At 44.5% G+C, this 25346-nt stretch overlaps 2 protein-coding genes and 1 pseudogene across 2 annotated transcripts; 1 reads left to right on the top strand and 2 right to left on the bottom strand.

Annotated features, from left to right (window-relative positions):
- Positions 1-1728: 1728 nt before the first annotated feature.
- On the bottom strand, positions 1729-2949 carry LOC147249334 (uncharacterized; annotated as a pseudogene).
- Positions 2950-10171: 7222 nt separating this feature from the next.
- On the top strand, positions 10172-14017 carry lrrc39 (leucine rich repeat containing 39). The gene is made up of 8 exons (XM_086223272.1): positions 10172-10281; positions 10675-10795; positions 11421-11577; positions 11671-11807; positions 12129-12274; positions 12349-12501; positions 13072-13238; positions 13448-14017. Exons 1-8 carry the CDS (start codon positions 10172-10174, stop codon positions 13489-13491), a joined length of 1035 nt encoding a protein of 344 aa, XP_086079398.1. The 3' UTR covers positions 13492-14017.
- On the bottom strand, positions 13636-24823 carry LOC147249332 (ELAV-like protein 1). Its single transcript, XM_086223271.1, has 8 exons — positions 24642-24823; positions 23300-23362; positions 23140-23217; positions 22866-23034; positions 15789-15892; positions 15144-15297; positions 14844-15069; positions 13636-14708 (listed from the first exon to the last, which is right to left on the bottom strand). Exons 2-8 carry the CDS (start codon positions 23333-23335, stop codon positions 14390-14392), a joined length of 1086 nt encoding a protein of 361 aa, XP_086079397.1. The 5' UTR covers positions 23336-23362; positions 24642-24823; the 3' UTR covers positions 13636-14389.
- Between the last annotated feature and the right edge of the window lie 523 nt (positions 24824-25346).

The raw sequence follows: 25346 nt of genomic DNA, 5'->3' as shown, positions 1-25346 counted from the left end.
AGTCATAATACATACATACATACATACACACAGTAATACATACATACATACATATACACAGTGATAATACATACGTACATACACAGTGATAATACATACATACACACAGTAATACATACATACATACAGTAATACATACATACATACATACACAGCAATACATGCATACATATACACAGTCATAATACATACATACATACATACACACAGTAATACATTCATACATACACACATATACACAGTGATAATACATACATACATACACAGTAATACATACATACATACATACATACATATACACAGTGATAATACATACATACATACACACAGTAATACATACATATACACAGTGATAATATATACATACATACACACCAATACATATATACATACATATACACTGTGATAATACATACATACATACACAAAGTGATAATACATACATACATACACACAGTGATAATACATACATACATACACAAAGTGATAATACATACATACATACACACAGTGATAATACATACATACATACACACAGTAATACATACATACACACAGTAATACATATATACATACATATTCACAGTGATAATACATACATACATACATACATATACACCTTGATAATACATACATACATACACACAGTAATACATACATACATACACAGTAATACATGCATACATATACACAGTGATAATACATACATACATACACGCAGTAATACATACATACATACACACAGTAATACATACATACATACATATACAGTGATAATACATACATACATACACACAGTAATACATACATACATACATATACACAGTGATAATATATACATACATACACACTAATACATATATACATACATATACACTGTGATAATACATACATACATACACACAGTGATAATACATACATACATACACACAGTAATACATACATACACACAGTAATACATATATACATACATATTCACAGTGATAATACATACATACATACATACATACATATACACCTTGATAATACATACATACCTACACACAGTAATACATACATACATACACACAGTAATACATACATACATATACAGAGTAATACATACATACATACACACAGTAATACATACATACATACACACAGTAATACATACATACATATACACAGTAATACATACATACATACACACACAGTAATACATACATACATACATACATACACACAGTAATACATACATACATACACAGAGTAATACATACATACATACACACAGTAATACATACATACATACACACAGTAATACATACATACATACATACATACACAGAGTAATACATACATACATACACAGAGTAATACATACATACATACACACAGTAATACATACATACATACACACAGTAATACATACATACATACGCACAGTAATACATACATACATACACACAGTAATACATACATACAGTAATACATAATACATATACACAGTAATACATACATACATACATACATACACACAGTAATATATACATACATACATACATACATACATACACACAGTAATACATACATACATATACACAGTAATACATACATACACACAGTAATACATAGATACATACACACAGTAATACTCACATACACACAGTAATACATACATACACACAGTAATACATACATACATACATACACACAGTAATACATATATACATATACACAGTAATACATACATACACACAGTAATACATACATACATACATACATAACCTACTGCATCTCCATGATTGATATGATGGTGGTTTTGCCTTTGGCCCTGAAACGTTTAACGTGAAGAGTTGGCCGTCAGTCCTGTACATGATGTAGACTCCCTGGGGCAGATGCTTGTTTGTGAGATTGAGGATATCGGCGATGAAGATGGAAGATCGTGTTGGAGCGATGACACATCCGTTTGGCTCCTGTGTCGACCCGGAAGTGTTCAGTTTCGTCTCCACTGCCACTGAGTGCCGTGGCTGACATATCGTCATCCAGCAGTCTCAGTACCCGCATGTACTTGTCAGGGCAGCCAATCTTTGCTAGGACCAGCCGGAGGGCCTGACGGTTCACTGAGTTGAAGGCTTTGGTGAGATCTATGTGGGCCATCTATAATGATAGATTTTGTTCCCGGCATTTTTCTTGCAGTTGGCATGTAGTGAAAATCATGTCTGTAGTGCCTGGGACCATATACTGCTCTTCTGGCATCAAAGAATCCTCTTGTATCCCCAGAGTCAGCAAGCTGCTGGATCTCCAGAGCCTTCTCTGTCCACCACTGGTTCTTTAATTGCCTAACTTGCGTTTGGACAGCTGCCTTTGCTTTGGCACAGGCTGCTCTTTTCACCTTGCAGTGGATGTCATTTTGTCAAGTGATAAAAGTTTGCCGCTTGAGGTCAATGAGTTGCTGAATCTCTGAGTCATTCTCATCAAACCAGTCTTGATGTCTCCGCTTTTTGTGACCAAGAATGTTTTTGCAGGAGTTCATGATGGCAGTAGAAAGTGTGCGCCAGTGTTTTTCAGTATCTTCTGGATACTGTTGGGGCAACGCTGTGCTTAGAGCACCCTGCAGCTGTTGTTGATAGGTGGTGTCATCCAATAGCTCGATGTTGAGCTTTGGCCGGCTCTGTCCTTTCTGCATACTCCTTTTCCGTATCAAGCACATAGACATGATGGAGCGAATGAGGCGGTGGTCAGTCCAGCAGTCGTCTGCACTGGTCATTGCTTTGGTGTTAAGGACATCACGGCAGTCTTTGGAGTGGACAATGACGAAGTCAATGAGATGCCACAGTTTGGAGCGAGAATGCATCCATGATGTTTTGAACTTTTTTTTGACGGAAGATTGTGTTGGTGATGACCAGGTTGGGCTCTGAGCACTTGGTTAGCCGTAGTATGCCGTTGGAGTCAGTGTTGCCAACCCCTTCTCTCCCCAGTGTGCCCCTCCATAGGTGGTGGTTTCGTCCCACTCTGGCATTGAAATCTCCCAGCATGATTAGCTTGTCCTCCTTGGGGACTTCAGATAGAATTTTATCCAGGTCAGCATAGAAGGCCTCCTTAACTTTGTCCTGTGCATCAAGCGTTGATGTGTAGGATCTAATAACTGTAACCATATGACTGCTGGCAAGCTTCGGACTTATGGTCATTAGGCACTCGTTGATGCCCACAGGGAGTTCATGGAGGTGGTTGATGAGGCAGTTCTTGATAGCGAAACCAACACCATGGATTTGTGGCTGGTCTGCAGACTTTCCTTTCCAAAAGAAAGTATATCCGCCTCTCTCCTCCTTCAGCTGACCTTCATCAGCCAGTTGGGTCTTGTAGAGAGCTGCGATGTTGATCTGGAACTTCCTTAGCTCTCTGGAGATGATGGCAGTTCGATCGCTGGCTTAATTGTCCGTTAGGGTCCGTACATTCCATGCTCCAATGTATAACTGTTTTCTGTGTTTCTGACTGAATGGTGGTGATCCCTGACAGGTTATGTTTAGGGTACCTTTTCTAACCCCCTCCCCTACTGGGGTGAGCAGAGCGGATCTTGAATAGAGCTGCTCAGTCATGGGTGCAGCTGCCGAGAAGCTCTTTCTGCCTCAGTCCAAGACCTTAATGACTGAAACTGACACCCACCGCCTGTGTGCCAGGTTGTGGCTGGGGACTCCCAGACTTCACTGTCCTGCCCCCGTTACCATTTCCCCATCGCCACAGGACTTTGTTGTTCAGGACGTAAAATGGATAGGTTCCTATTAGGGAGGACGCCTGCGCGTGACGTCTTTTAGCGTGGGGAGACTGATGTGCCTGCAACCGCCACACGGTCCATGGCAGAGAGGGGCCTGGATCCATTGATCAATCCATCATTGAGGACTTCGGATCGCACTTTGTCTGGAACCCTCCCCTGGTTGAACCTACCAGGAGCTGAAGCTCCAGCTGGCATCGCTCTTAGATTCATTGGAAGACAAAAGGTTCTCCACCACGGCAAGAACAAACAGTTAGACATACATACATACATAGAGTAACACATACATACACTGTAACACATACACACACAGTAGGGAATGGGGGGGGGGTGATGCAGGCGGCGGTTGGAGCTCTGGTGGATCTGTGGAAACACAGAATACATGCACAGTAATACATAACTGCACAGTAAGACATACATACACAGTAATACATACATGCACAGTAATACATAACATACGTAGTAATACATACATGCACAGTAATACATACATACGTAGGAATACAAACATATGCAGTAATACATACACGCGCAGTAATACATACACACACAGTAATACATACATACACAGTAATACATAACATACGTAGTAATACATACATACACAGTAATACATACATACACAGTAATACATAACATACGTAGTAATACATACATGCACAGTAATACATACATACGTAGTAATACAAACATACGCAGTAATACATACACGCACAGTAATACATACACACACAGTAATACATACACACACTGTAACACATACACACAGTAACACATACACACACAGTAACACATACATACACAGTAATACATACACACACAGTAACATACACACAGTAACACAAACACACAGTAACACATACACACACAGTAACACATACACACACAGTAGGGAATGGGGGGGTGATGCAGGCGGCGGTTGGAGTTCTGGTGGATCTGTGGAAACACAGAATACATGCACAGTAATACATACATACGCAGCAATACATAACATACGTAGTAATACATACATGCACAGTAATACAAACATACGCAGTAATACATACATACACAGTAATACATACATACACAGTAATACATACACAAACAGTAACACATACACATACTGTAACACATACACACAGTAACACATACACACACAGTAATACATACACGCACAGTAATACATACATGCACAGTAATACATACATACACAGTAATACATACACATACTGTAACACATACACACAGTAACACATACACACACAGTAATACATACACGCACAGTAATACATACACGCACAGTAATACATACACGCACAGTAATACATACACACAGAGTAATACATACATGCACAGTAATACATACATACACAGTAATACATACATGCATAGTAATACATACATACACAGTAATACATACATGCATAGTAATACATACATACACAGTAATACATACATGCATAGTAATACATACATACACAGTAATACATACATACACAGTAATACATACATACACAGTAATACATACATACACAGTAATACATACATGCATAGTAATACATACATACACAGTAATACATACATGCATAGTAATACATACATACACAGTAATACATACATGCATAGTAATACATACATACACAGTAATACATACATGCATAGTAATACATACATACACAGTAATACATACATACACAGTAATACATACATACACAGTAATACATATACGCACAGTAACACATACATGCACAGTAACACATACACGCACAGTAACACATACATGCACATTAATACATACATACATACACAGTAATACATACACACAGTAACACATACACACAGTAACACAAACACACAGTAATACATACACACAGTAACACATACACACACAGTAACACATACACACACAGTAGGGAATGGGGGGTGATGCAGGCGGCGGTTGGAGCTCTGGTGGATCTGTGGAAACACAGAATACATGCACAGTAATACATACATACGCAGTAATACATACATGCACAGTAATACAAACATACGCAGTAATACATACATACACAGTAATACATACATACACAATAATACATACACAAACAGTAACACATACACATACTGTAACACATACACACAGTAACACATACACACACAGTAATACATACACGCACAGTAATACATACATGCACAGTAATACATACATACACAGTAATACATACACATACTGTAACACATACACACAGTAACACATACACACACAGTAATACATACACGCACAGTAACACATACACACACAGTAATACATACACGCACAGTAATACATACATACAAAGTAATACATACATACACAGTAATACATACACGCACAGTAATACATACACACAGAGTAATACATACATGCACAGTAATACATACATACACAGTAATACATACATGCATAGTAATACATACATACAGAGTAATACATACATGCACAGTAATACATACATACACAGTAATACATACATACACAGTATTACATACACCCACAGTAATACAAGGAAAGGCAAGGCAGTTTTCTTTGTGGCCTGTTTTCCCCACCAGTTTGTCTCCAGGCTTCATGGCATCATAACAACATCCTCTGCCCTCAGAGCCTCACATCGACTGAGGAGAAACTCCATAGAAAACCTTTAACAGGGAAAAATGGGAGAAACCTCAGGGTGAGGAGGGGAGGAGGATCCCTCACCAGGAGGGACAGACGTGCAGGAGATGTTGGTACAGACAAGAAAACAGTTTATAACACAGAATGGAGAAAACATGGAAATGTTAGTAACAGTTGAAGAAGGAAGCTTCTGGAAGGGGAGGCAGGGAGAGCAAGCCAGCTTGATGGGGGACTGGATGGTAGACTGGTTCATGGGAGGGGAGGCAGGGAGAGCAAGCCAGCTTGATGGGGGACTGGATGGTAGACTGGTTCATGGGAGGGGAGGCAGGGAGAGCAAGCCAGCTTGATGGGGGACTGGATGGTAGACTGGTTCATGGGAGGGGAGGCAGGGAGAGCAAGCCAGCTTGATGGGGGACTGGATGGTAGACTGGTTCATGGAGGGGGAGGCAGGGAGAGCAAGCCAGCTTGATGGGGGACTGGATGGTAGACTGGTTCATGGAGGGGGAGGCAGGGAGAGCAAGCCAGCTTGATGGGGGACTGGATGGTAGCCTGGTTCATGGAAGGGGAGGCAGGGAGAGCAAGCCAGCTTGATGGGGGACTGGATGGTAGACTGGTTCATGGGAGGGGAGGCAGGGAGAGCAAGCCAGCTTGATGGGGGACTGGATGGTAGACTGGTTCATGAGAGGGGAGGCAGGGAGAGCAAGCCAGCTTGATGGGGGACTGGATGGTAGACTGGTTCATGGGAGGGGAGGCAGGGAGAGCAAGCCAGCTTGATGGGGGACTGGATGGTAGACTGGTTCATGGAAGGGGAGGCAGGGAGAGCAAGCCAGCTTGATGGGGGACTGGATGGCAGACTGGTTCATGGAAGGGGAGGCAGGGAGAGCAAGCCAGCTTGATGGGGGACTGGATGGTAGACTGGTTCATGGGAGGGGAGGCAGGGAGAGCAAGCCAGCTTGATGGGGGACTGGATGGTAGACTGGTTCATGGGAGGGGAGGCAGGGAGAGCAAGCCAGCTTGATGGGGGACTGGATGGTAGACTGGTTCATGGGAGGGGAGGCAGGGAGAGCAAGCCAGCTTGATGGGGGACTGGATGGTAGACTGGTTCATGGAAGGGGAGGCAGGGAGAGCAAGCCAGCTTGATGGGGGACTGGATGGTAGACTGGTTCATGGAAGGGGAGGCAGGGAGAGCAAGCCAGCTTGATGGGGGACTGGATGGTAGACTGGTTCATGGAAGGGGAGGCAGGGAGAGCAAGCCAGCTTGATGGGGGACTGGATGGTAGACTGGTTCATGGGAGGGGAGGCAGGGAGAGCAAGCCAGCTTGATGGGGGACTGGATGGTAGACTGGTTCATGGAAGGGGAGGCAGGGAGAGCAAGCCAGCTTGATGGGGGACTGGATGGTAGACTGGTTCATGGAAGGGGAGGCAGAGAGAGCAAGCCAGCTTGATGGGGGACTGGATGGTAGACTGGTTCATGGGAGGGGAGCGCAGGCCGGTTTAACAGTAGGGAATAAGGGGGGGGGGTGATGCAGGCGGCGGTTGGAGCTCTGGTGGATCTGTGGAAACAGAATACATGCACAGTAATACATACACGCACAGTAATACATACATACACAGTAATACATTCATACACAGTAATACATACACAGTATACATACATAAGCAGTAATACATTCATACGCAGTAATACATTCATACACAGTAATACATTCATACACAGTAATACATACATACACAGTAATACATACCTGCACAGTAATACATACATACACAGTAATACATACACAGTATACATACATACGCAGTAATACATAACATATGTAGTAATACATACATGCACAGTAATACATACATACGTAGTAATACAAACATACGCAGTAATACATAACATACGCAGTAATACATACATGCACAGTAATACATACATGCACAGTAATACATACATACGCAGTAATACATACATGCGCAGTAATACATACATGCGCAGTAATGATACATACAGAGCAATAATACATATAAAGTAATGTTACAGAGCAAGCAACATGGACTGCTGGGCCAGCCTGTTTTACACACACACACACACACACACACACACACACACACACACACACACACACACACACACACACACACACACACCGAGGGAGACACGTCTGCTGGGGTTTGCGGTCCCTTGGGCGTCGCTGTGGCGCTCCCTGTCTGGTCCTGTCTGACCTGAGAATTTTGCTGAAATCTGATTGGCTATTTGGCTCAGTTGGTTTGGTTTCTCTTTCATCCCAATCAGTCTCAGTCAGCTGTTTTTGTGGCGTGAACGTGATGGAGAGCGAGAGAAAAAATGTCAAAAAGAAAGAAGACAGGTGAGAAAGAAATGGGCGGAGCAGAAAAGATGAGATTAAAGAAAAAGCTGCTACAGCAAAATGCTGCCAAACTAACAGACCTCTTCAGAGTGGGAGGGCGGGTGGTGGTCAGGATGCTGAAGCTGCAGGAGCAGGAGCCGGCACGGCGGACACGCCGACAGGTGGGCACAGTGGAAACGTCTGGTCTGAACTACATCATTGGGTCTGAATATATTTCACAACTCACACAGTCACCGAAGTACCAGACTCGACCCTACATGTCATCCAGTGACCATGAGACAGCATTAGGATCACGTTCGAACCAGTTACCTGACCCTGACCTTGACCTTTCATACCTCTGATGACATGGTTTCCCTAACTCAGAGAAACTGTCAAACAGACCACGCCTAACTCAAGGGGGTGGTGTTAGCAAGAGAAGCCACACCTTCCTCTTTGGGGGTGGATGGTGCTAGCAAGAGAAGCCACACCTGACTCCAGGGGGTGGTGTTAACACTCACGCAGGCTACTGCCAGCGATGCTACCGTAACTGGCTAGCTAGTAGTTTAATGGAACCAACAGAGGGGGGTGCATCTTTGAGGGCAGAGGAGTCCCCTTCTGTAGCAGCTCAGTGTGCATGAGTGAGCCCTGTGGATAGATGAGTGCTAATACTTCATTCTAGTACGTGTAATAGTATTGGTGTATTTCCTGATGGTGTGGCCTATTAAAAAGAGGCTGCAGGTCCTGGTAGTCCCAGTCCTGCTCAGTGGGGGTCCCTGCTGCAGACAGCTGACCTTCAGAATGATGGGGGAGGGGTAGGTTGCTAAAATAGGTCAATGAGATGGAGTCATATGACTGTCAGGAAGTCATGTGATCTGGAGACTAAATTTATTCACTAAATCCGACGTCAGATGTCAGCGAGTGAGACAAGACTGAAGCAAACAGACGGGGTGAGTTACTGAAATACTAGTACTTCCAATGCAATCACTAGTTTAGGATTCACTGTGATTCACTGCATTAATGCACTGTGAACTTTTCACACTTGGCAAACAGATGAATAACTGGTGATGCAGCAGGTGGCGCCACAACACAAACATGTGCACATCACAAGCAGCGTCTCCAAAGATCCTTGGGTGCCTCTTATTGACCGTTGATCAAAGATGTTCCATTAATGAGTCGATAAAATGCCTGATTGGCTGAAGGTGCCTCTTGTCATGAAAACGTATTGATGTAATCATTAATATCAGACATCCCTCTAACATTTTTATGTTGATGTCAAAAGATACTAAGCGATGACATCACTTAATCAATGCTTTACTTCTCAACAACAATGCCAATGTTGATCCGTTAACATGAATCTTGCCTTGTTTTGGACCTTGTCTCCACTTGAACTAACAAACAAAACCTGAATGCCTCCAGTCTGTCTGTCTGTGTGCTCTGACATCATGCTGTCCACAGGAAGTGGGGGGCATGGCGGTCATGGGGGGCATGGTGGTGCGTGGCTCAGTTAGCTCCATCAAAGCTTTGTGGGAGACGAGGATCTGCCGGATCCACGAAGAGGAGCAGAGCAGGAAAGCTCCACGTGACAGGTCAGACCCACCTCCCGACGAAGGTCAGACTGAAGAGTTCAGAATACAAGCTTGCAAAAATTACAATGATGAGTGTAACATGGAGCAATGTGTCAACCAGAGAATCTTCAGTCTACTCACCTAGAACAGAGCCGCGTTTCTCTCTGGCTTCATTGTGGTTAAATAGTCATTTCACCATGTTGTACTTGTTGAGGCCTGCGACCTGCAGCTCGTCTGACTCAATGACATCATGCTGCCACCTACAGGAACAGTGACTGGAAGACAATGACTTCTGACAGTTGTTTTGATCGTGATTTTATTGATTTCGACAAATGTTGCTGAGGGCACCTGGGGGAACCTTGCAGACCCGCAGGTCCAAGTGGTTTGGAGTGTCTGATGTGGGTCATGTTTCAGGTTCCGATCCAGACTGAGTGTCAGTGTTTGGGAGGACCGAGTAGTTCTGGCTCAACTGAAACAGAAGCTGATGACAGTGGACGGACGCCTTGTTCTCCGCATTGAGCAGGAGGACTGGAAGGTAACGTGGTTCTACCTGCTGGACTCTGAATGTTCACAGGTACCTTGAGGCTGGCTGCATGGTTTGCAGCCGATGATTTGGTCAACTGCATGGTACCAACAAAACTTCTCTCTTTCGTCCGACGAAGAGCCTGACCTTTGCAAAAGCATTGTGTATTCGGGGATACTGAACTCTCAGTTTCTGCACTTTGTCCCGACACTGGTCAACAGTTCTTTTATACCCACGACTGGCAAGATGGTTGCAGATTTTGGAAAAGACCTCAGAATTCTCGTTATTCTTGAATTCTGCATGCTGTTGTCTGCCCATGTCTCTATCAAAGAATCCATGTCTTCATCAGACCAACGTAAGCCCTCTCCCGCTGCCGCCATTGTTGTATGTAGTGGAGGTATGGTCACATATATTTTACAACATGGCCACATTATGTAACCTTGGACAACCAATTGTACCACACTCAAGCACACCTCCTCCAACCATGCCAGGGCCAAGGAAGCGGACCGCGCTGGAGCACAGAACGGAGCACTCACACTGGTCACATAAACCAGACTTTAGCAGCCAAACGTGCTTGGGCACTGTACGGGTTGCCAAGTGTGCACCCTTAATCTTATGATCCATCTCCCTCCTCCAGTCCCTACCAGACTGTCTGATCCAGCTAAGTCAAGTCCAGGAGTGGCAGATCCATCGGACTGGACTGCAAAAGATCCCTCATTTCATCTCCAGCTTCCAGAACCTTCTGGTTTTGGATCTCTCTCGTAATGGGGTCACTGAGGTGCCCAAACAGATTGGTGAGAATACCCCTCCTCCACAGACCACACAGAACCATTTCAGGACATTTGCATTGCAGTGTGTTAAGTCTTGCGTCCTGTTTCTGTTCTCAGGGAAGCTGACTCAGCTCAGAGAGCTGCTGCTCAGCTACAACAGAGTCCAGTGCATTCCGGAAGAGTTGGGCTGCTGCGAAAGTCTAGAACGGCTGGAGCTGGCCATGAACAGGGACCTAAACCATCTTCCACACCAGGTACAAAAAACAAACCTGATGCAAACTCAAAGCTGGACCAAGTTCCAGTAAATCAGGTGTGAATACGAACCTAAACCATGCTCTAAACTGATTTAAGCACTCTCACCTGGTATAAAGCCAGAATCCAGAGAGTGTCTGAGCCAGGTTCAGGTGTCAATTGAGCCAACTGCTAGCTACAAAACCCAAACTCAGATCAGTTCCCGGACCTGGTATGACCCAGATAAATAACCTGTGGGACCCTGCAACACTTTATACCTGCAAAACCTAGTTTAGCAACACATGTTGGACCAGAATTCAAGTGTTCTGCTTCATGTTCTTTAGTTGAAGAACCTGAGGCAGCTGCAGCACTTGGATCTCTCTATGAACAACTTCACCTCTTTTCCCAACTGTGTGGTTGACTTGCCAGCCCTCGAATGGCTCGACATGGGTGGAAACCACCTGCAACATTTGCCAGAAGACATACACAGGTAAGGACAACTGCAGTAATACCCCCCCACCCACCCAGCCAGCCAGCAATCACCAGAGACATTTATGTCCTCAGGATGAAGAAGCTGCATGCACTGTGGCTGCAGAGAAACCGCCTGGAGAAACTCCCGGAGAACATCAGCAAGATGACACGTTTGGAAACACTAGTGCTCAGCAGCAACTGCCTGACAGACATCCCGCCACTGATGGAGGACATGTCCAACCTCAGGTGCATCAGCAGGACCTGCTGTGTGAGGAGTTTAACCAGGCAGAGCTTGACGTCTTGAACCATCAGGCCCAACTGTGTCTCTTGCTCACGAGTCAATAATGCATCCAAGACAAATCAGAATAAACCAGCACTGAGAAGAGAAACATGAATGGTAACAAACTCTGGAATTCCTTCAGAGCTCGTATTTGCTGTCACCGACATCATCATGCATGGTGTTGTCCTTCTGCTTTCACTATTAAAAAAGTGTATGTGGTTGAGATTGTAGTACGACTGGATTTGCAGAGCTGCCGCCACATCTCGCTCATGTCCAAGGCAAGTTGATTCCCAAAAATAAGAAAGCAGGTTAAGGTTAGTGCTCACATGCCTGCCACCATGTTAGCACTGTGGATCGGCCTGTGACTGCAGCACTGTGTAGAATTTGTCAGCTGATTTTATGAGCCAATGCCACAATGTAGCATTTTTCCCCTCTGAGGTACCGAGCAGCGTGAATACAATTAAGTAAAACTTCCCTCAAATGTAATAAATCCTAAACAAACCCCAACGTCATTCATTTTCTTTTTGTTGGAGCAGATTTGTGAATTTCCGAGACAACCCTCTAACTCGGACTGTGACGCTGACGGTGGAGGAGCCGGAGGCTGAGAATGATGAAGATGCCAGAGAGATGTTTGGACTAGAGTTCATGCACAGTTACATCTGGGAGGCCAGAAAGAGACTGACCACGCTGAACGGGCACTGTGGTGAGCTGGACGGGTTACACCACTCACACTACATGAAAACATTAGGACAATTAGAAATACACTCCAGTCATTACCATGTGATACAGCCGTGGCCAAACACTGCTGGTGTGACAACATAAGCAGGCGTCAACACTGCTGTCATGGAGGGTACCACTCTGACCAGGTCCTGCAATTACGTGTCAGTAACCAGTACTTTTCTATTGTTTCAGCGACCAACATTGTCCCATCAGGAGGTGAAGTGTGTCACAACTGAGACTCTGAAGGTCACCGTGCCGTCAGCGTGAGCAGACAAATCATGGACGGCAACACACTTTTTGTGTCTTTAAAGAACCTGGGATCTTGTGGGTCTTCGCTGGACAGAGCAGAGGTGTAGAAAACCAGCAGAGCCGTAGTTGACATCCACGATTTATTATTCAATCACATCACGAAAAACAAAACACAGGTAACATGAGCGTGGAGACAAGAGGATCACATACACCAGGTCACCTGATCAATATGACCGCTTGTGTTGATCAAACATGGCAATCCCCTTGACTCCTGAAACAAAAACCTTTATGAAGGAAGCCATGTTCTTCAGCCAGAGGACAAACAGGAACACAAAATGGCCGACCATGACACAACAAAAATGTTGACTTTGAACCTTGAATGTACCTGTTTAGCGACCTTTGACCCCACAAAACATCCAAGGTTGTGATGTCAGATGCTTTGAACTCACGTGAGCGCCTCACCTGGAACTTCTCAAGGTGGGGTCCAGGGACCTCCTTGAGTTCTCAACATTGTAGTTCCATGTAATTTTTCTGTAAATGCTGGTGAAAGACATGTACATGTCCTTCCCCAGCATCTGTTTGATCTGTCCTTCACTTGATTAGCAATAAAGTTTTTAAAGAATTAGCTGGTTCTTCTGTTGCTCTAACTTTTCTCCAGGTTCTAGAGAACTGGAGGTACTTTGCAGAAGAACCCATCAAGGTAACTGCTTGTCAGGTGAGTGACAGTCAATCAGACGTCTCGTGTTTGAATGCTTGTGAAACATGTCCAGACAGAAATGTCCCAGTGGAGCAACATCACTTCAGAACAGGAAGAAGAACATCAGGTCAAAATAAGACCCGACTGGTGTTAACATATTAGCCCCAACCCCGACCCCGACCCCCCCTTTACTTGTGTCCCTTGCTGGTCTTGAAGGACACCTGCAGGACTTTGTCCCCCAGCCGGTACCCGTTCAGGCTATGGATGGCCATGGCAGCCTCCTCATAGTTGGTCATGGTGACAAAGCCAAAGCCTTTACACTTGTTGGTGTTAAAGTCCCGGATCACCTTCACATTGACAACGGCGCCAAACGGCCCGAACATCTGCCAAAGGACCGCCTCATCGGCGTCCTGACCCAGGTTGTAGATGAAGATGCACCAACCAGTAGACGAATTCCCCGAGACTCCACCTCCTCCACCCATGTGATCAACGCTCATTGGAGAGAATCTGAGGAAGCAGCAGGAGGTAAATTTAGAAAATGCGTAGTTCACACCACAACATTTCAATTAGCTGACTGCTCCTGCAGTCAAATAGTAATCTGATTACTATCTGACTGCTGTAATCAGATTACTGGGCTCATACCTGAACCTCTGTGCCTGGTGATGGACAGGTCCCCCAAAGCGCCGCGACTGACTGTGGTACATCTGTGACATGGCCTGAGAGTTCCTGGTCTGGTTGGGATTGGCAGCAAACTTGACAGTGATTGGCTCAGAGCCTCCGGGAGGCGTGTGTCCGTTCAGGTGTTTGACAGCATCTTCAGCCTCGGCTCTCTTGTCGAAGCGGATAAAGGCCACGCCCCGAGACAGACCTGCACAGCATTGATGTCAGTCAAAGGGGGAGTGTGTCAGAACGGAAGGCTGGTTAGCAGATCTGTGTGTTTACCGGACGCCTGGTCCACCAGGACTCTGGAGTTGATGATGTGTCCATAGCGAGCGAACATGTTCTCCAAGTCTTGCTGACTCAGCGTCCTCGGCAGCCCGCTGATGTACAGATTCGCATCTTTGATTGTGTCCGAGCTTGGACGTGCAAAGGACACCTGCAGGAGTCGACAGGAAGTGTCTCAGTGCACCGTCGTCACAAGTAGACAAGACAAAGAAATATCAAGAAAAAAACAAAACAAATAACACTCCAGTTACATCATTGTCTAAAATTTTTCCTTAAATTTGTTTAAATAGTCAATGAAAAAAAGTCTTCAAAAGAAACGTTCTCCAGATTTGTTACATAACAAAGAAATCAAACAACAAAATAAAAGCATCCAAACAGATCAGGGCAGTTTGGTCAAAATAAAAGTATCAATGTGTCAAAATAAAAGCTCCACACAGTGTCTCACTGAACTGGAGGAAGTGACAGGTTCAGTGTCGACATGTGCCGAGTCAGAAAACAAAGGAAACGAGATGACATGAGAGAGTTAAAATACCTGGATCCATGACAGTTAGCAGGAGAGAGCACCCCCTACTGGTGGGCGACTACAACATAACACATCTATGAGTGGAGACAGAAAGTCAAAGAGCACCTGTGGCACTTTACCTTGATAGTTTTAGACTGTAGCCTCAGGCCATTGAGGGTACTGATAGCCCTCTCGGCATCACTAGGGTTAACAAAGTTAACAAAGCCGTAACCTAAACTGTGGCCTAGAGAAACACAAAGGAAAACAACTAAATAAAAGAACAAAACCGCCGGTTACAGCGCTGGACAGTCAAACATACAGAAGTCAGTGGTCAAACTCAACAGCAACAAGTGTGGAACTGAATGTTCAGCTGTACGGTTCCTCACATGGACGAACTCCCTCGCCATTCACATGTGTCTTGGGGGTCGGCGTGCAATGGGATGGTACTTGATCAAAAAAACGTGGTGTCAATTTACATGTTCAGAATCCACATCCAGAGCAATTTTCCCGCGCAACAGAACATCGTGTCCTCATCGTCTTCCTCTGATGAATGTTTGGGCGATACTGTGACATCCTCCGCTAGTTTGTGCGCCAGTAAAACAACTGGCACAGAAAAAAACAACACACGCCATCCATGAAGCTGTGCTGCTGTACAGCCACTGTTTGTTTTTTAGGCAGGGAGAGGAAGCCGGTTTCACCCACCGGGCTACTGATGCGCAGGGCTGACAGTGTCCACTGCACCAAAGACTGGTGGGCCAGGATCATCACTGACATTCACGGATAAAACTGGCCTTCAAAATGTCCATTTCAGTTGAACAACGAGATCACGCTTATCTGGACCATTGGTTCTCAAACTGTGGAAACCCAGAATTACTTTTTTTTTAATGACAAGTCAAAAACGTAAAAAGATCAAAACAATGAATCCTTTTGAATGAAAATAAAGCGAATGAACTTCACAGTAAGTTTTGTCTTTCTAGTGACAGCTTTGTGTCTGACGCAACGTGGTCCTGTTGATTTCCACTGCACATGAAGCTGGAGTGTCCGCACACCTGCTGCTGCTAATGTTAGCTGCTAATGTTAGCTGCTAATGTTCGCAACAAATGAGGCCAGTTGGGGAGGAGCTGTGACTCCAGTGTCTCCAGTCTGGATTCAGTTGGACTGAGGAAGAGCTGAGGCCCCGGAGTGTGTATGAGGAGAAGTTCTCAGCTATGGATCATGGGATCAGCACAGTCATGTGACCATCAAGAGACTACTTTTATTCGTATTCTTCCTGAAACAAGTATTTGCTGGTTTGGTTCGTCAGGAACCTGCAGGGAAGCAGCGCATGGTTGGCATCTCTCTCTCCTCTGCTTCACCTTAGGAGTGAATGTCTCTCGGCCATCAGCTGGTCTCTCTCCCTCTCTTCCTTCAGTATCAAGCGTGTCGGTGACTGAGGGTTGAGTTGATCGACACAGCAACAAATACACGTGTTTCATCTCTGCAGGTTCTGAGCCACGGACTCACGTGTGCTGCTGGCCGCCACTAGAAGCTGCAGCAGGTCAATACATGAAAATGTTGCAGTCCAAGTATTGTGTTTATTTACATACGACTGCATGAGGTGTGGCTGAACAGAGCAGCTGCCCTATTGTATTCTCAACTTTAATCATAATAGTGGTACTTGTCTGAGTATTTCTGAGGTGGGTTAAAATAGTTTGAGAAACACTGGTCCAGGAGGAACACGTACATGCACTCAGCAGTACTGTGGAAAAGAAGGTCACTGTGACCTTTGGGTATACCGGGAGTTTAGGGGGTGATAAGAATCAAGATGGTGGGGAAGCTGCGGTGTCTGCTTTCCAAAAATGCAGGTCGACCTCCATGCCACATTTGTGATCAGTTAACTCAGGACGCATGACCAGACCAGCAGAGCAGCAGATGAGACGGTTGATGTGAAACCTTCAGGTGACACTACTGTACTTTCAATGAAGATTATCCATCAGTCAGCATGGTCTGATCTCGATCGTCCTCATGTGAGGGAGCGTTCAGCTTCATGAAATCAGAACAAAACATTTGTGGTTACAGACATTTTCACAGCTGGAAAATACAAAAAACAAACAAACAGGTGAAAACAATCCCTCATTAAACATGTGACAGCCCTTCTAGTCAACTACAGGACGAGTCTGCCTAGCAGGCGGGAAATCTAACAACTGAAGGAGCTACAAATGGACATAAAGCTTTGCTTCCTGTCTGCAAAGCTACACTGAGGGCTAACGTGTCCTGCCTTGTGTAGGACGCTCCCCGAACCTGCAAGATCACATGATTCAGCCGCCAGCATTGAGGTTTCACTCCACCTGTTGACTTTAAATGATAAATGTGATAATCTTGAATATTTGATGTAAACAAACCTCTGATAAATTAACATCTACTACAGAATGAGGTAAAACAATGGTGGTAGAGCCTTCACTCGACTGATGGAAGCCCTTGTATTTGCAATATTTAAGTCCTATCATTGCATGTTTGTGGTTCAGCTCGTGCCAGTCGGCAGAGGCTGGTCAACCTGAAGCTGGTTTCATACTCAATGCAGAGCAAATTTCTGCTTGCTTCAATCTCACATGTTCATGGACATGGACACATGATCATGTGGGTTAATTCACCCCAGGGTTCTATGAGTGTGGTCTCTGGAAAGAGAAGCGGAACACAGACGCTGCTGTTGTTCTCCTACTGTAGATTTACATTTCAAATGTTGTTTATGTGAGAATGTAGGTGTTTGGAGCATTAATCTATTGTCATTTTAGCTTGATGTTTAAAATTTGCCAACTTTACATAAAGCAGTTGGTCGCGGACAGTTCACACTGTGTGGTCTTGGATGCAGGCAACAGCTGAGAGTTGCTAGTTAGCCAGTCAACTTCAGGCACTACAGACTTTGGACGCTGTGGTAAACTACAACAGGACGCTAACTGTGGCTAGCAGAGATTGCTAGTACGCGTTGGCTGCCCCCTGCAGTCAGCGCACATATTTCCATTAACAGGTCCTGGTCGCTCAGCTCTCTCAGTGGTGGTCAAACATGTCGGCTGTGGCACACAGACATTTGAGTGAAGAACAAGAGACAATCAGCTCATCCTCCATTGTCAAACTCAACAGGACCTCAGAGAACTCATACAGTTGACTGGTTGGTTTTGAAATGAGCTTTGGTAGATGAGGTCCAAAAAGAACAGCTTATTTCCTATTGAGCCACTTTGAAAGATGCGAGTGCAACTTTCTCGGCAGGCATGGAAATGTCGACGTGGTCAAATAGATTGCGACAGTTTGATCGTCTCGTCCATAGGGTTAGGGGCTGCACTCTCGCTCCCATCCTGTTGTTGAGACAAGATTTTAAAAAAACAAACAAAAACAAAACAAAAAACATCATGCGACCATTCTCTTAATACAACCACTAATGTTCAACACAATTTCTAAAGAAACGCTCTGTTATTGTTGACACAATAACAGCAAGCAGCAAAAATCCCCATGTGAAATCCAGGATGCGAGATGGGTCAGCAACCACAGCGCTGCAATAATGTAGCCTCACTGATTGGACAGCACAGGACTGAGGTATTTTTGTAGTCCAACAGGAAGTGGTCATGTCAGGGATGAGGTTTGTTTGTGGTCCAACAGGAAGTGGTCATCTCCTGGTTCCCCCACCAACAGGAAGTGGTCATCTCCTGGTTCCTCCCAGCAGCCAATAGGATCGCTCCATGTGATTGTGGTGATTGAACCAGTAAATCAGCTCTGGTGAACAAAAGTTGATGATCTTCCAGGTTCAGTTCATCAAGATCATCTTCACTAATGAACCCTCTGATGATGCTGGAAGCCTGGATGCTACGGTTAGCAGTGCTAAGCTAACGTTAGCCTAGGGAGGAGCTACACCAGGGTCACATGACTTCAAGGTCACCACCACTAAGCTTCAGGCTTCTTGTGTTTCCCCTGATGACCTTTAATGACCTCCATGACCTCTGTAGGCTCTGTTAGACTCTTGGGAACAACCCAGGTTTTTAAGACTCTCCAGCACTTCAAATTCAACATGCAGTCTCGTAACAGTTGCTTAAGTCAATCGACCGGAGTAGCATCGTTGACCACGACACCAGTCTTTATGATTTGTTCTATTTTGTACTAGCCAGAAAACATGAAAGACGCAGCCCTGTTTGTGTTGCCCTTCCAGCAGCTGGTTAAATGCTAGTGACATCATTTGCCCCAGTTGGCACCAGAGTGTGTTACAGGGGTTACTCATCATGGACCAGAGGGACAGTTGGAACCAAACCAGTTGCAGTGTTTGGGTGGTGACATATTCTGATGACACATTCTGAGATCTCAGTGGTCCAACTCAACTGTATTGGAGATTCACTCCTCCCTCACTGCAAAGTTTGGTTTGGAAGCAAAGCAGAGGGAGACATCGCCATCAGCCATGCCAGGTCTCTAGGCAACACAGATGGCTGCATAAAGCAAAGTTAGCACAGCATTTTGCCAGGTTGGCAAACTATTGGTATTCATTGACCCACCATCCCCAAAAGAGGCTCGTATGTTATCATACAGAACGTCTCCTGTCAGGATCATGTTAATAGTCAAGATGTGGCATTCAGGGAACTCAGACACAGAATGAGCTTTCCTTCCATCATCTGCTCCTGGCTATGTCACATTCAGTTGTTATGTCAAAGTTGAAGTCTGAACCAACTGAGCAGTTTTACATTGGACCATGTGACATTCCTGATGTCCTCAATCCACGTAGCTCTGATTGACTAGTTAGCGTCCATTAGCTGCCAACACTTGCCGGCTGGAGGCATTAACCCTGGAGTAAAAATACAAATATAAAGTAACAGCAGAAAAGAAAACACAGGCGACCTTCAAAACCAAACCAAATACTCCTTTAGACAGGAAAACAAATTAATCAAAACACGCTGAAAACAAGTTTCATACAAACATCTTCAACACTGCCATGAAATGAAAGATCTCAGTTTTAAACTGCATCCTTTTGCTGATTGTCATTAAAACTATTCTGACATTCGATGACTCATCCTGCCCTCATGGGCGGGGACTCATTCTGCACCCAATGAAAATGCTCCAATTTGTTTTCCCTACTCCATCTGTCATGTGATGGGCTGCGACACCACTAGACTTTCACCCTAAGACTTGCATTGTAAAAATAAGAGGTCGATTAATGATGGATGGATGACGTCACATTGTGCTGGCGAAGTGACGTGCTTCACAATTCCTTCTGTCTCAACATCTGAGGAGGAGCAAAATCCACTCACATCACTTCAAATGTGAAATAACAGCAGTCAATTTGGCCTGAGTTTTTTGCTGAAAAAACAAATGTACAAAAAAAAGGGGGGGGGGGATCCTATTGAGCAGCTTTTTCTTCCTGGGTCACAGATTGTTAATATTTCATGATACTGATTCCACTATCAAGCCAACTCTATGTGGTGCAGCTCATAATTAATCAATTCTAAACAGAAACTTTTTTTCCAGATGTCCCAAGTGGTTGCCTTGATTTAGCCTGTAAACACACCACTGCAAGTACCCACTGGAGGGCAGTCTTACACCCCAGCTGCATCTCGTCAATGGGACATTCAGTGAAGAGGGGGAAGCTCGGGTGACACAGACACTGAATCCTGTTCACAAGGACTAATGTGACAGTACTGAGGTGTGCTCCTTCCAGGTTTGGCTCCGGGAACCCGGAACAGAGTCAGCTGATGGGGCTGCTAATGTTAGCCACACTGCTAACCAAACAAATTCACAGCAGCTAACAAAAATGAGCAAAGCTACCTGACCATCTTACTGCTGGACTCCATTGGTCAAAGTGGCGTCTGTTCGCTCAGAGGTTACTGAACTGGTACAGCTCGCAGCAGTTAGCCGTCCCTTTAGCGACAGGTAGGCTGAAGCCCTCAGGGAAGTTGAGACGGAACAGCAGCAGGACTCAGTCTGACTTGAATAATAAAGTTGTTTTTGAACAGTTATCAGTGAGGCCCCAACCCCAGAAAAACTCCAGTCCAGAGGCGTTCTGACATGAATCAAAGCATCGTGCTGCTAACAGCTAAGGTTGCTCAAGAGGTATCTTGAAAAGAATTTAAAACATCAGGTAAATGATATCATAGCAGTGGTAGACATTCATGATGTCACAGCTATCAACCAGTCAGATGGCTCAAGGAACAGTGACAATGCAGAAAGTAAAGATTCCCCATAAAGTTTATCTATTAACTTATTCACACATTTCCAAAAATCTGGTTGTACTGAAACATCTTAAGTGCCAATCACAAACAAAATTGGTGTGCATTTTGTTTAGTTAAAAAATGCGCTATTAGTTAAATTTTTTTTCACTTGAGCCGTAACTGCTTTTGCTGCCTGACGCCGAGTAAAACTCTGAGAAACAGTGAAAATATAATCAGTAATATATAACCAACAAGTCATTTTCAAACAAGACAGAAAATAAATTGTATAAGATAGATATAAAAAATAAATAGGACACATCAAAGAGAGAAAAGTCTTGACAGATCTTTAGTGTCATCACAAATGTTTCCTTAGACAAAGGAGCATGTCTTGTCAGGGTTGACCCTGGACCAGTTTTAATGAAAACTAAAGTACTGATAATTTATTATAATTATGATGAAGATGACTATTTTGTTAGAGCCACTTTATGAGTCTTATTTTGTAAAATAAGTCAAGCTAAGCTAACATAGGCTACATACCCCTCAGGGTCTTTGCGACTGTCCTGTTATAGAAGCAGCCCACAGCACCAATATGCTTAGACCTGAGTAAAGTTTCGACCTCCTGATGTCTGATCTGCCGTCATGGACAAACAGGGTTGTATATCTCCAGAAAAGATGAAGTTTGAACACTGCTGCCATAAGAACATGACTCAGACCTTCACGTCGTCAAGGTGAATCAGTATCAAAACACCCAGTTTTCAGGGTTACAGGATGAGCTGCCTGACTCACTGTCAATCCTTTCAAATACAACCTGCTGGATTGATGGATGGGTTCAATGAGGTAGCCACAACTTATGGCTCCTCCTGGGAAACGCCCACAACAGGGGTCTCAGAGAGTGATTCAGGGATCCCCCATTGTTTGGACAACGAGCATGTGTTTGTACGAAGTATGACAATCACTGTTACCTCACAGCGGATGGTCAGAGGTGTTGGTAAAGGAACCCCACCGTTATCCTAGTGAAAGTGAATGCAGTAACCCTAACCCTACTGGAGGGGGCGTTACCTGCCACTTTGTCCCTGATCAGCTTGGCGGACTCCACGTCGCCCACACTGCTGAACAGGCTGCGCAGTTCATCCTGACTCATGCTCTGCGGCAGGTAGTTAACTATGAGGTTGGTCCTGGCATCCTCGTCCTCCATCATCTGCTCGCTGTACCCATTATCATACAGCTCCTGCAAACACATACACACCATGTTGAGAACGATGCCCACTCAGCAGTGTGAAGCAGGGTAGAGAGGTCATCCAGACCACCTGCTCCTCCAGACACCAGCGCTCACCTTTCCAGTAGTGGCTCCTTTGACAGTATGTTGACCATCTCTGACATCATCACCATGAGATGTCTGCACCTCACACACCTGAAACACACAAAAGTGATTGCAAAGAGTACAACACTCCCATCTAGTATGCAGTCAAATACGTTGATATAAGCAGACTTACCTTCAGGTACCTTATGTGTCCTCGTCTTAGCGCCATAGAGACAGCTCACGTGCTTCACTGCGTCTGGAACAAAATCAGCAAACGTCATTTCATGTGACACCACCTGTCACGCGTGTGGAGGAATCAGTCAGGGTCAATGACCTCCAAATTGGCAGATAGAGCTGACAGCCTGAGACCATTTAGTAGCTATTAGCTATTCTATAGAACAAAGGAAGAAAAACCTTTAGAAGCAATGTTGTCACCCAGCTAACGCGCACACATCCGCATGTGTATACTATTGAAACATGCATTTGGATAGATAAGTGGTGTGAGGGAAGGATCGTTGGAATATGGTGAAATTACGTGATTTGAATAAGTTCTACGTCATGTCATTGAGACATGGCACGGTACTATGGCTTCTAAACACGGTGGATGAGATGATCAGAAATAACACGTATGCTGTGATGGAGTTTGGCAGAGGGAAGAATGACAGCGGGTAGGTGCCAGTTCACCACCAGAGCAAATTCCAAGGAATTGCCAACTCAGGAAACCAGCTTAATCACGTGGCCTGAGAACGTTATTGTTTTTGTTATCATGTTACGACCTAGTTGTCATGTTTGAACATGTTTATTGTAATAACGACAAGTTTTACTTCTTATCTAATAGAATCTGATTTAAGAAGTATAAATGCTGTATTTGATTAACAGTAAAGTTAAGCTTCACGGTATAATGTGACAAGTTTATAATCTGAAAAAACGTAAAGATGTGCAGTAAAAATATCACGTCTCGTCATAAATCTTTTACTGTTATAACAATCAGACTGTCAGGTTACGTCATTCTGACCTATTTTTATTCCTCTGGCGTGACAGAAACACGCTTCCGCAGATCAGCAGCCGAACTCCACCAGGAGCTGATCGTCCCGCCCCGGAGACACGGTGCTAGTTGGTGATCCTGCTCGGATCCCTGGAATTTGTTACAATTTCACTCATTACAGTTTTATTAACTGACAAAAAACATCGTTTTTACCGCACCAATTTGGACGTAAAATAGAAGGGCTACGTTCACAGCTGCTTTACACGTCGCAGGAACTAAATACATTGTAAGATTAGCATGAAAAATAACACCGGAAATGTGAACTGGTTCGTTTCTGGTGAAACGTCGATTTTTTTATTTTTTGGGGGGGTGGCGACATCAACTCAAACAGATCAGAACATGTAGAATCTGGACGGGCTCTCAACTCCCCGCCAAAGCGATACATGAGGTGACGATTGTTAGCAAGCTAACGCTCGCCGCCCGCGGCTTGAACAAAGAGGCTAACGGCGGGAGCTAACACTGCTAACAGGGGCGCCGTCTTGATTCTCACCTGTAGCTGTGACTAACGGCGTGACCCAGTAAAGACGATCCTTGTGGTTGTTTTGCAATGCCAAGCGAACGCACGAATCTTGAAACAGCGGGTTAGCTTGTAGCTGTGGGCTTCTCTCCTCACAAAGGAAACGTCGCGTTGCCGCTGCAACGGCCTTTTCTCTCCGTCGGTTTACTGCTTAGCCAGTTAAGTGACGCGCCAGCGCCCCTAGTGGACCGGAGTCGCACGTGCTTGACGTAATAGCGCGCGAACAGGCACGACCCAGTTCTGCAATCATGGAGGGGGCGGTGCGCCTCATCCACACTGATTCCATCTGCTGCAGACGCTTCTGGGTTTCCACCAGCAGCGCCGCGGGCGGCCACGTTACAGTGACTGGTGCATCAACAAGTCCACCTTTCACAACAAACTTTATTCGAAAAATCATAATCATACAAAGAGACTAAATGCTAAACATCGGGTAGACTCAGAAGGAAACTATAGAAAGAGATCAAAAGTAAAATAATGAGATGAAGAAATAAATGAAAAGCAAGCATGTCAGGGGTCAACACAAAAAATATTAATTTGCGAGCAGTGGTAGAGCTTTCTTCCCCTTCCGATAATGATGCTATGTACATTGTAGGTCTGCAATATAACTATTGTATGTTATATAATAAGCATGAAGTTCAGCTTTAGTAACATGTAATATAATTAGTGAGTGATTTTAAT

This window comes from Aulostomus chinensis, chromosome 14 (genome assembly GCF_037954235.1).
Source record: "Aulostomus chinensis isolate RoL2024-O1b breed Wild chromosome 14, RoL_Achi_v1.0, whole genome shotgun sequence".
NCBI lineage: Eukaryota > Metazoa > Chordata > Actinopteri > Syngnathiformes > Aulostomidae > Aulostomus > Aulostomus chinensis.
The sequence above is the reverse complement of the archived record's forward strand: the minus strand, read 5'-3'. Positions and strand labels throughout refer to the sequence as shown.

Coding starts and splice junctions, on each gene's coding strand:
- lrrc39 (XM_086223272.1), top strand. CDS start 10,172: ATGGGGGGCATGGTGGTGCGTGGCTCAGTTAGCTCCATCAAAGCTTTG. Junction 11,578..11,670: donor TGAGGTGCCCAAACAGATTG/GTGAGAATACCC, acceptor TTCTGTTCTCAG/GGAAGCTGACTCAGCTCAGA. Junction 12,502..13,071: donor GAGGACATGTCCAACCTCAG/GTGCATCAGCAG, acceptor TTGTTGGAGCAG/ATTTGTGAATTTCCGAGACA.
- LOC147249332 (XM_086223271.1), bottom strand. CDS start 23,335: ATGGCGCTAAGACGAGGACACATAAGGTACCTGAAG. Junction 23,218..23,299: donor GACACATAAGGTACCTGAAG/GTAAGTCTGCTT, acceptor TGTGTGTTTCAG/GTGTGTGAGGTGCAGACATC. Junction 15,298..15,788: donor TACAGTCTAAAACTATCAAG/GTAAAGTGCCAC, acceptor CGACTCCTGCAG/GTGTCCTTTGCACGTCCAAG.